General features: G+C 37.9%; 1 protein-coding gene across 1 annotated transcript in view; it reads left to right on the top strand.

The window, feature by feature from the left end:
- arid4b (AT-rich interaction domain 4B) overlaps positions 1 to 12,665 on the top strand; it is a 165,712-nt gene that overhangs the window by 35,883 nt on the left and 117,164 nt on the right. Inside the window, 2 exon segments of the mRNA XM_046871718.1 lie at positions 8,717 to 8,807; positions 10,802 to 10,881. Of these exon segments, the coding sequence (XP_046727674.1) occupies positions 8,717 to 8,807; positions 10,802 to 10,881 (171 nt within the window).

The raw sequence follows: 12,665 nt of genomic DNA, 5'->3' as shown, positions 1-12,665 counted from the left end.
CAACCCTCCCCATTATCTACATTATCAGAGCTGACCATGTCACTAGCTAACAGTCAGTAACTGAAAAAGCTACAAAGGATCAAGAAACCCTGCATTGATAGGAGAAATGGTGTGTATACTTTGAGACCGAGTATGCTCAGGGAAAAGACCTGCAAATTGGAGTTGAGATCTTGATGACAAAATATTAGAATTGTTGGTGTAAAGGAAGGTGCTGTGAAAGGTAAACCTACTGAGTTTGTGACAAAACTTCTGGAACAGATCCTGGGCAAAGGAAATTTCAACAGTGCAATTAAGATTGACAGGGCACACTGATCACCACAACCTCCAAAAGACAGGCGGTCTCAAGCGTTTATTGTCCGAGTTCATCATTATCAAGTGAAAGAACGCATTTTGCGCCTGGCAAGATCAAAACCCCTACAATACAATGGTAAAGCGATACATATCTTCCCAGATCTGGCTGCCGGTGTCCTGATACAGAGACAGAGGTTAGATAACATTTGAAAGAAATGCAGGGAGCACGAAGTGAGATGTGGATTTCGTTTTCCCTCCAAATTCATTGTGACTGTGAAGAACAATTAAATAAAGGTTTTTGATTCACCCGAAAGAGCCGAAACATATCTACAAAATAGGGTGAAAAGCTGAAGAAATGAAGAAGTCGCAGTGTTTGACAAGGGCATCAGAAGAAAAGAACGAGTCTAAATATCAACAAATTTTATAAACTGAAAGGACTGAAAGGCATCGTTTTTGTATTGTTAATGTTTACAGTAAGGTTGAATTTTTAAAGTTGGAAGGTAATGAAATGACAGTTTTTATTTAAAAAGGTCAGGCAGAACATGTCTTATATACATTGAGTAACAGGGTGAATGCTCATGGTGACAACACATTCAATCTGTTAAGCTGGAACATGTGCAGAGTTAATAGTCGAATCAAAAAGTTTATGTGCATCTCAAAATTGGGGGCATAAATAATTTTCCTCCAAGAAACACATTAAAACTACAGCCAAGTTAAGAATTAAACCCCCCCAAAAACTTTTCAACCAAAGACAGAGGTGTAGCAATAATTATCAAAAAGCCTGTTTCCTTTAACAATAAACAAACAATTAAAGATAGGAATGGCAGGTATTTGGTTGTAATTGGAGAGATAATTTCATTTTCCATTACTTTATCCTTCACTTCTCTAACACACTCTCCATTACTTTGCACTGCTGACCCCAGGTACCTAAACTCTTTCACCTTCACCAACTCTTCTCCCTGCAACCGTACCACTCCACTGCCCTCCCTCTCATTAACACACATGCACTCTGTCTTACTCCTACTGAGCATAGGCACTGATGACATTTATCATCACCACTTCAACTTTAAGCTTCATGTTTATAACCCTATCAGAAACTCTCTTCACCTCCAGTACACCATTTCTCTTTCCATCTACACTATGATAGAACATTTTAAACCCTTCTCCAATGTTCCTGACCTTACTCTCTTTCCACTTGGTCTCCTGAACACACAACATATCTACTTTTCTCCTCTCTATCATATCAGCTATCTCTCTCCCTTTACCAGTCATAGTGCCAACATTCAAAGTACCCACCAAAACCTCCACTCTCCTACACTTCTCATTTCCCTGCCGTCTCTGTAGACATTTTCCTCCTCTCCTTCTCTTCCTTTAACCAACAGTAGCCCAATTTCCACTGGTACCCTGTTGGCTAACAATACCTGTGGCGGTTGTTGGTAACCTGGGCCTCGACCGATCCGGTATGAAATTCTGGTTTGTGATCTGCATATTTAATTTGGCACTTGTTTTACGCTGGATGCCCTTCCTAACACAACTCTTCTCATTTATCTAGGCTGAGTTTGGATGAAGAGATTACATTGGAGAAATTGAATAAAATAATGTCACAGTTACCAGTTAATAATAAATCTATCTATAAATATATAATGAATAAATCACAGTTAATAATAAATATGCGGATCCTGATGGCTTTAGTGCTGAACTTTAAAAAAAAGATTTAGGAATAATCTTGCACCAATGAGCCTTAAAAAGAAGTTGCAGATATCCTACCGTCCGATTTCTCTTATTCCTGTCAAATCAAAGATTATAAGTAAAAATTTAGTTAATAGATTGAAAAAATGCATATGTTCAATTGTTAATTAAAACAGAACGGTTTTATGCCCAATAGACACACACATATTTAATTTGTTTAATGTTTAACATAATTAACATTAACAAGCAAAATTCAAAGACGCTCAATGAGCCTTCGACCAGATAGAATGGAAATATATGATTGCAGCTCGAACAAAATTTGGATTCGTTCAAGTATTCATCAAATTTATCAAAATAATTTATGCACACCCAATAGCCTCGGTCATTACAAATCAAGGCATTTCGAATATGTTTCAGGTAAGCCATGGCACACAACAGGGATGCCCTCTATCGTTTTTCTTATTTGTGATATCAATGGAGCCACTGGCCGTTAGTTTTAGTCAACATTGCGGTATAGTGCCTATAGTGACAAAGGGCAGATCCCAATATCTCACTTACTCTCTCTTTGCAGACAATATACTTTTATACATTTCTAACCCTATCTGTCCACCATTACTAGATCTTCTTAAAAGGTTTCTTAGCTTTTCTGGATTTACGATAAATTGGGGAAAAGGTGAATTAATGCCAACCTCTGATGATCTAGATCAAGGATTTTTAGATAACAGTACATTTAAAATTGCTAATAATTACAATTTTGTTTAATTTCAGAAACATATCAAAGATCACCATTTAAAAGAACTATGTACAGACAGATGCCATGAAGCCGAACACTTGTATAAAGAAAGAAAAATAGAAAAAACAAAAGTCAGCTAGGATAGTAGTACTTTTCAGCCCAACTTGCAACATCACAACAATATTTGTCCAACTCCGAATAATATTGACCTTTGCGCCGTTAAGCCTGGCAGTGGCTTCCAACAAGACTATGATTCTATCCACAAATTAAGGTACATTTGAAAGTTCCAGACATGTATATAGATACCCCAATTTCTAATAAAATAAGTTTTTCCTCCTGGATTGCACAATAACTATTTTTTCAATAAAAATATAAAGGTATACTAACAATTCGAGATCTTTATACAAAAGAAACATTTTGTTATATTTTAACAAATAAAACAATTGACCTTACTTCTGTACGTAAGTCAGAGATTGTATTAGAAAATATATTCCAGACTTTCAGATTTTGAGTTTGAATCCTATTTTAGAGACAGTTGTTTATATACACCCTGAAACGAGTGGTAACATATCAAACATTTATAATGGGGATGCAACGAATATTCGGCCACCGAAAAATTTCGGCCGAAAATGGCCCAGAAGTGCATTTTCGGTTTTCAGCCGAAAGACTTTGATCACCGAAAAAACGCGGCCGAAACAGTTTGTTGTGATGACGCAAACAGAAACCGCGGCCTGCACGTGCATGTCTGAAACAACATGTCTGCGGTGTGGACGTATTTCAGTATATCTGAGAAAGACCCACGGATAGCGATTTGCAAAACATGTAATGCCGAAATTTCGTCTGCAAAGACTTTCTCCACGTCGGGTTTAATTTATCACCTGAAATCCAAACATCCCGATCGCTATGCTGAATATGAGAGAAACGCGGCACAGAAAAGCAAAACCCCTCCGAGCATGTGCACTCCGTCTGTGGCGGACGTTTTTAAAAAGGCAAGAAGTTTCCCAGTGATATTGTTGTATTGTTGTATCTTTAAGCAGTTGCACTTGTTCTGAATGCACTTTGTTTTTATATGTATATTATATTATATTATATATATATATATATATATATATATATATATATATATATATATATATATATATTTTTTTTTTTTATATTTTATATGTATTCATATTTAATTTTACAACCTTTCAGCAGGCCAGAGGGCCTGTACATTATTATTTAATGTACACACGAGTGCATTTAAGTTAAACATTTAAGTTTGAATTTTTATTTATTTTATCCTGTGCATTGTTGCAATGTGCTATAAATAAATATTTTCATAATTTGTAATTGATTTATTCTTTGAAACTTTAATATTAATTTATGCAATTGAAATGCCTTGATTTTAGTAAGGTTAGTACACAGTCATAGCCATAAATGCAATGGTAATAATAATGGGCATAATTTCTTTCGGTGTTTCGGTTTTCGGTTTTCAGCCTTGCTTTCCTCTTTTTCGGTTTTCGGTTTCGGCCCAGAATTTTCATTTCAGTGCATCCCTAATTTATAAGTTACTATTATATAAGGTGGACAACATTACAGAGAAAATAAAACATGATTGGGAAGAAGAAATGGGTTTTAACATGCATGACAATAGATGGGATGAATGCTTGAGAAATGTACATACATGTTCTGTCATGGTCAGGGAACTGGGAAATATGTTGCTCTTGGAAGAATTACGGTTCTAGTTATTTTTTTGTTATAAATGTCAAGTCTAATGAAGCATGTACACATGACACTATTGGTATTGTATTTGTGTTTTTAATTTTAACCACTAATAACAAACAGACAAACCAAACCAACAAACAAAGTATCTGAATCAGAATCAGGTTTATTGGCCAAGTGTGTTGACACACACAAGGAATTTGGTTCCAGCTGTTTGCGACTCTCAAAAGTACAGACAAATAAAACCTATACATGACAAAACAGACAAGACAAAAACAGACTATACAAGACAATACAGACAATATGATACAGTATAGACAGTGTGGGTATTAAATAGGCATACAGATCAGTAATGTACATAAAGTGTGAGTGGATGGTAGTGCAAATGACAGTATTGTGTGCCAGGTATGAAAGAGAGTTTACTATAGAACTTTGTACAATATATAGCAGCCATAGTGTGTGCAACATATACAGATAATGTAATGACTGACAGTTCAGTGCAGTACTTAGATAGATATGAGCAGGGAATATAATTATGGTCAGTTGTTAGTGAGGGTGATTGCTTGGGGAAAGAAACTGTTTCTGTGTCTGGAAGTTTTAGTGAACAAAGTTCTGTAGCGCCTGCCAGAAGGGAGGAGCAGTAAGATGTTGTGTCCAGGGTGTGAAGGGTCATTAATGATTTTTTCTGCCCGGTTTCTGGTTCTTGTATGGTATAAGTCCTGGAGAGTGGGAAGAGGAGCACCAATGATTTTTTCTGAAATCTGTTTCTGTCCTGTTTTGTTGCTGCTCCAAACCAGATTGATGAGCACAGGACAGATTCAATGACTGCAGTGTAGAACTGTATCAACAGCTCCTGTGGCAGACTGTACTTCCTTAATTGGCGTAGAAAGTACATCCTCTGCTGGGCCTTTTTCAGAATCGAGTTTATGTTGCATTCCTATTTCAGGTCTTGGGAAATGGTAGTGCCCAGAAACTTGTAGTTCTCCACAGATGACACAGGGATGTTGGATATTGTGAGGGGAAGTAGTGTAGAAGGGTGTTTTCTAAAGTCCACTATCATCTCCACAGTTTTGAGTGTGTTTAGCTCAAGGTTGTTCTGACTGCACCATAGCACCAGCTGCTCCACCTCCTGCTCATATGCAGACTTGTCGCCATCTTGGATGAGTCCGATGAGCGTGGTGTCATCTGCAAATTTTAGAAGTTTGACAGTTGGGTCACTTGATGTGCAGTGATTTGTATAAAGGGAGAATAGCAGTGGGGAAAGGAGACATCCCTCAGGAGCACCAGTGCTGAGCCCATCTTTTACAGTGCTAATGAAAAAACAAGGGGAAAAAAACACATACATGTGCATTATTACATACCAAAACTCAAAATATTGCTTAGAGAGAGACATTGATAAAATCCAGGTATGGAGACCAGACTTGACAAAAAGCTTTAGTACACATATGAGTGACAAGTAAAACATTTTAAGGGAATCATTTCCTTAATAATCTTGTGCCATCCTCTCAAAGATAAGTGTTTGTCACTGATCAACATTAACAATATATTTATTCTGCCAGCAAAGGCAAGAAAATCAAATAGACAGCTACCAAATTTGTTCTGTGAGTGCCTGAATGGAAGACATGAAATCAAATCCAAACATACGGCTCATTCAACTTTTAACCAATGAGCTCTGATTACAGGACAGTTCCATAACAAATAGGTAAAATCTCACACTTCCACCTTACATTTAACACATAATTGTGAATTGCTTGAGTCAAATTTGCTTCTAAGAATACAACAAATAGAGATCTTACTTGCCTGATTCCAGATATATGTAAAATATGTAATCTGCTTACACTAAGGGGATTCAGCAGAAACTTCTCATTAACTGATATGGAGGAGTTGGTGACAAGGGTAGTACCTTTGGAAATATAATCACCAAGTCTGTATATGCCATAAGTATTCCAAGTTTTAAAATCGAGTTTCGAGAAACTAGGCCAAAACTCTGGGTTATTGTGGATGGAGGTTAAGAAGAAGACCAGTCAGCTCTGTTCTTCAACTTACATATAATAGACCAGGCCTTCCATAAAGAAGTACAATACTGTTGTCACATAATGCCTTAATCACCTTGAAACTTCTAACAAATAATACATTTTGTAGAGGGTACGTTGACTGCGAGTCCTCTAAGTCAAGCAAAATAGATTTAGAGTCCTCTTTAAACCATCCGGCTATGAATCTTAACTGACAGGCCAATAGGTATTTTCTAACATTTGGCAAATACAAGCCCCCAGAAGAACCAGACGCAACTGTACAGTGTTTCCTTTGTGTTTTAGTTTGAAATTATCCCAAACTTTGGAAACTTTCCGCCATTTTCTTTGGCCTGAATCTTCTCCTCAACCCCTCGCTGTTTTCTCCCCATTCCTCCATTTCATTCTACAGTGTCTTCTGTGTTACCTGTCCAGAGCACTCCAGAGTTTAGTGGGTGGTTCTTTAATAATAATGGTCAGTGTGTAGTTAAATGGGCTAAACAAATCATCAAGTTAATAGAGAAATTGATTCAGCCATATATATTTTGAGATACGGGCGGTCACGCGGTCAATTTTTTGTTTTGATACCCGAGCAAAAACTTGAGATACGAGCTGGAGACGCCACTGCTAAATGGCGAATCGAAGCCAGAAAGCGAAGATTGTGACGAAAATTGAGATAAGCAAAGAAGAAAAAGTAAAAAATTAGTTAGTAAGTAGTGTAAAAAACAAGTTTTCCCTCCGCCTACGCTTATCGCCTCATCCAACCTATGAAAATTGTAGAGTCACACTGAAGGCATCAAGGGCTATTTGACCAAGAAGGAGAGTGATGGGGTGCTGTGCCAGATGACCTGGCCTCCACAGTCACCGGACCTGAACCCAGTCGAGATGGTTTAGGGGTGAGCTGGACTGCAGAGTGAAGGCAAAAGGGCCAACAAGTGCCAAGCATCTCTTGGGGAACTCCTTCAAGACTGTTGGAAGACCATTTCAGGTGAATTACCATTACCTCTTGAAGCTCATCAAGAGAATGCCAAGAGTGTGCAAAGCAGTAATCAAAGCAAAAGGTGGCTACTTTGAAGAACCTAGAATATGAAATTTTTCAGTTGTTTCACACTTTTTTGTTATGTATATAATTTTATATATAATTCCATGTGTTAATTCATAGTTTTGATGCCTTCAGTGTGAATCTACAATTTTCATAGTCATGAAAATAAAGAAAACTCTTTGAATGAGAAGGTGTGTCCAAACTTTTGGTCTGTACTGTGTGTGTGTATGTGTATATATATATATATATATATATATATATATATATATATATATATATATATATATATATATATATATGTTTATATATAAACGGTGCTAAGAAACACTAAATCTAAAATCAGCAAAAAACAGCAGAAGTAAACTATAAAAAATTTTAGTCACTGTTGTGATTTTCAGCGAATGCTTATGCATACACCAATGCATATGTTTTTTTTAATCAAGCCTGTTAGCTTGCTGCATTTCGGGGGTAAAATGAAGGTAAAGTGAGACAGAGAAAGATGTCCAGGTGCTAGATGTTTTCTGCTTTAGACTCCGAATTGCCTGCGGGAAGAAGCTCCTCCTTATTCTCTGTGTTTGCCACCAAGGAGCAGAAGCACTTCTTCCACACAACAGGGAAAAGAGTCCATTGTTGGGATGGCTGGGGTAACTTCACTAATTTCCTGGCCCTGGCCCGGGACTGCTTGCTGTAGATGTCCTGCAGATCAGGGAGCTTGGTGTGTATGATATGCTCAGCTTTCCGCACCACCCTCTGGAGGGCTCGTATGTCTTGCATTGAGCTGTTCTCAAACCTGGAAGTAATGCTACCCGTTAGAATGCTCTCAATGGTGCAGGTGTCGAAAGTCTTTAGCACCTGAGAGGGTAGTTTAAAGTTCCTTAAGCGTCTCAGATGGTCTTAAGGGGGCCTTCTTCACCAGAATGTTGATGTGACAGGACCATGACAGGTCCTGCATGATGTGAACACCTAGGTACCAGAAACTGTCCACTCTCTCCACTGGGGTCTCGTTGATCTTTAGTGGTTGAAGATTGAAGTCCAATATTAAGTCCTTAGTCCAATGGCATGACTACTAGTAGTTTGTTGAACTACATTGGCTAATGTAGGAAATCATTCACCATCTTGCCAATGAAAGATTTGAGAATGTCATAAATAAATATGTGGCTAGACTTTTTAATTAAGCACACGTCTCATCAAAGTTTTTTTGTAAAGTAAATCATAAATTAAAGCTCTGTAGATGTGTTTGACTTTCAGGTGGGTGCTGTGGTTGAAGTCAAAAATCAAGATGGAATCTATCAGGAAGCTACCATCACCAAGCTCACAGATGCTAGTTTGTACACAGTTGGTAAGTCTCTGTGTGTGTGTGTGTGAAGGTGTGTATATGTACAGTGTGTGTGTGTGTGTGTGTGTGTGTGTGTGTGTGTTGGTGGGAGGGTGTTAAATAAAGCAAGATTTCTGTCACACCAAAATCCACAGCAGAATCAGAAGACAGAAGTTTCTGATAGTCACTAGGTTGCATGATAAGTGGCTCATAGGGCAACAGCTTCAAGCACAGCATACTCTGCTGTTTGGACTGTGTTTCAGACTACATATTGAAATTGATGTTCTTTATCACCTGCTTGATATGCAAAGTGTGCAAGTGTAAGAACTGAAGCTAGTTTGAAGCTAAAGGGTAATCACACCATATAATAATTTAAGTTTTCTTCTTTATAGTTTGTAAATTGCTCAAAATAAACAATAAAAACATACCGTATTTTTCGGTCTATAAGCCGCTACCTTTTTCCCCACGTTTTGAACCCCACGGCTTAAACAACGAAGCGGCTAATTTATGGATTTTTCCTGGGTTTTTCCCGGTTTTACCAACTTCAAGCCAAAAAACTGAGCGACATAACATTAGAACAATGAAATTTCCGAACGGAAACGAAAAAAACGCACCTCACCTGTGTTCTGAGCTGCACGGCTTCGGGAGGAAAAACTTCCACCGGTGGCGCACGACGATGACAAAAGATAAACTCTCCAGAGAAATACAGTGGTACCTTGACCTACGAGTTTAATTCGTTCTGTGGACGAGCTCGTATCTCAATTTGCTCGCACATCAAGTTTTTACATATTGAAAATACTTAAAATGGCATTAATCCGTTCCAACCCTCAAAATGACACCCCGTTTTTATGTTTTATGTTATTAAATTGGAAAATACATTTCTAAATAACAAATCTTGTATAAAAACATAATAGAAAGAGTATGTAAAGATATAATAAGGATTTATTCAGTGTATTTTCCTTGGAGATGAGACGACTTGAGCTAACGAAAACGCCGCTGTGTGTGTGTGTGTGTGTGTGTGTGTATGTGTGGAGGGGGGGGTAGAGGCGATAAGCGGAGGCGGAGAGAACACTCGTTTTTTAGTCATCACTCCTGTACACTACGTATCCCCAAACTTTCAAATTTGTACTTTTTCTTCTTTGCTTATCTCAATTTTTGTCACAATCTTCGCTTTCTGGCTTCGCTTAGCCATCTAGCAGCGGCATCTCAAGCTCTAACCTCAATTTTTTGCTTGCGTAACAAAGCAAAAAAATCGACTGAGTGACCGCTCGTACCTCGGAAAACTCGTACATTAATGCACTCGTAGGTCAAGGTGCCACTGTAGTTGTGAAAGAAAGGAGGAAGACAGTGAACAATGACTTGGTCGGCTACTGTTTAGATACAAGCCGTTGTAACGCGTTGAGTTTGGGTGAAGGGAGAGCTTGCTAACTCCAGTTGCAACACAAATCATATAAGCACAGACAGGTTTCCAAAACTCGTGCTTTTTTATTTTTCTTGGCAACAGCGTTATGAATTAGTCAAAGAAGCTTAGAAATGAGCATCAGAAAATAATAAGGACATAATCCTCGGTCTCCACAGTAATACCGGAAGAATGCAGTGGCATGCTGTATTCCCAAATTACCGCCATGCTCCTAATAGAAGCGCAACATATTGCATTTAGTGTCTTTCATTAAAGCCTGTATAAAGTTCATTAGTTTCAGTGTAGACACCTGCGGCTTATAGACAGGTGCAGCTTATTTATGTAAAAAAAAATTCTTTGTCAAATTCAGTGGGTTATATAAGGGTGCGCTTTATAGTCCGGAAATTACAGTATACAGTATTCTTATCTATTTATTACAGCATTTTTTCACAGCTGTCTAAAACATTGGCACAGTTCTGCCTATGTGTATATATATATATATATATATATATATATATATATATATATATATATATATATATATACACACAAAAGCTTGTTAACATGTGCTGGACTAACGTATTGACCTTTTTCTTGTCCTTATTCATATTCTCTGCAGTTTTTGATGATGGGGATGAGAAAACCTTGAGGCGTTCGTCCCTGTGCCTTAAAGGAGCCCGTCACTTTGCTGAGAGTGAGGTCAATATATTTAATTGTCACTTTTCAATTTAAAAATTTCAATTTTCAATTTTAAAATTAAAAAGTTGATTTATTTTAGTAATTCAGTACAAAAAGTAAAACTTGTATATTGTATAGATTCATCACACACAGACTGATATATTTGAAGTGTTTATTTCTTTTCATTTTGATGATTATGGCTTACAGCTAATGAAAACCCAAAATTCGGTATCTCAGAAAATTTTAATATTGTGAAAGAAATTAATATTGGAGACTTGTGGTGTCACACTCTAATCAGCTAATTAAATCCAAAAACCTGCAAAGGTTTCCTGAGCCTTTAAATGGTGTCTCAGTCTGGTTCAAGCTACACAATCATGGGGAAGACTGCTGCCTTGACAGTTGTCCAGAAGACGATAATTGACACCTTGCACATGGAGGGTAAGACACAAAAGGTCATCACTAAAGAAGCTGGCTGTTCACAGAGTGCTGTGTCCAATCACATTAATGGAAAGTTAAATGGAAGGGGAAAAAATGTGGTAGAAAAAGGTGAAACGAAGCCGATTCAAGAATTTGGGGAGATTCACGAAGAGTGGAATGCAGCTGGAGTTAGAGCTTCAAGCCACTCCTGAACCAAAGACAACATCAGAGGTGTCTTACCTGGGCAAAGGACAAAAAGGACTGGACTGTTGCTCAGTGGGCCAAAGAAATAATAAAAAAGGTAAGGGAAATTTTGCATTTCATTTGGAAATCAAGGTCACAGAGTCTGGAAGAAGAGATGAGAGGCACAGAATCCAAGTTGCTTGAGGTCCAGTTTAAAGTTTGCACAGTCTGTGTGTGTGCTTGACTGGCCAGCAAACTTACCAGACCTGAACCCCGTAGAGAATCTATGGTGTATTGTCAAGAGGAAAATGAGATACAAGAGACCAAAAAATGCAAAAATGACAAAAATGCCATTGTCAAAGAATCCTGGGCTTCCATACCACCTCAGCAGTTCCACAGACTGATCACCTCAATGCCATGCCGAATTGAGGTAGTAATTAATGCAAAAGGAGCCCCTACTAAGTATTATGTATATATACAGTAAATTACCATACCATAATTTCCGGACTATTAAACGCACCCAAATATAAGCCGCACCCACTGAATTTGACAAGGATTTTTATTTTGAACATATATAAGCCGCACCTGTCTATAAGCTAATATAAACTATATCCTGTCTATAAACTAATGCCTACACTAAAACTAATGAACTTTACACAGGCTTTAACGAAAGACAGTGTCTGTTACATGGCTTGTATCTAAACAGTAGCCTACCAAGAAAGTCATTGTTCACTGTCTTCCTACTTCCTTTTACAACAATTTCTCTCGGGAGTTTATATTTTGGCATCGTCGTGCGTTTAAAAATCACCATCGGTGAAGCTTTTCTCCTGATGCCGTGCAGCTCAGAACACAGGTGAAGTGCGTTTTTTTTTATGCCCGGTTGTTTTCAGCGTGACGAATGATTTGCATTTCCTGTTGACAGTCCGAGTGAGCGGCAGGTCAAACGTCAGAGAAACCTCATCTATATTTATGATGTGGTGCGGCCGGATTCAGTGGGAGCGCATCTGATTTGATATAAAGAATTTCATTGGTTCACCTGAACCCGTTTCGGCAATTTGATTGGTCTAATGTTATGGGGCTCAGTTTTTTGGCTTGAAGCTTGTGAAACTGGGAAAAACCCAGGAAAAATTCATAAATTAGCCCCTTCATTGTTCAAGCCACGGGGTTCAAAGAGTGGGCAAAAAGTAGCGGCTTATAGTCCGGGA

This window comes from Silurus meridionalis, chromosome 2 (genome assembly GCF_014805685.1).
Source record: "Silurus meridionalis isolate SWU-2019-XX chromosome 2, ASM1480568v1, whole genome shotgun sequence".
Lineage (NCBI taxonomy): Eukaryota > Metazoa > Chordata > Actinopteri > Siluriformes > Siluridae > Silurus > Silurus meridionalis.
The sequence above is the reverse complement of the archived record's forward strand: the minus strand, read 5'-3'. Positions and strand labels throughout refer to the sequence as shown.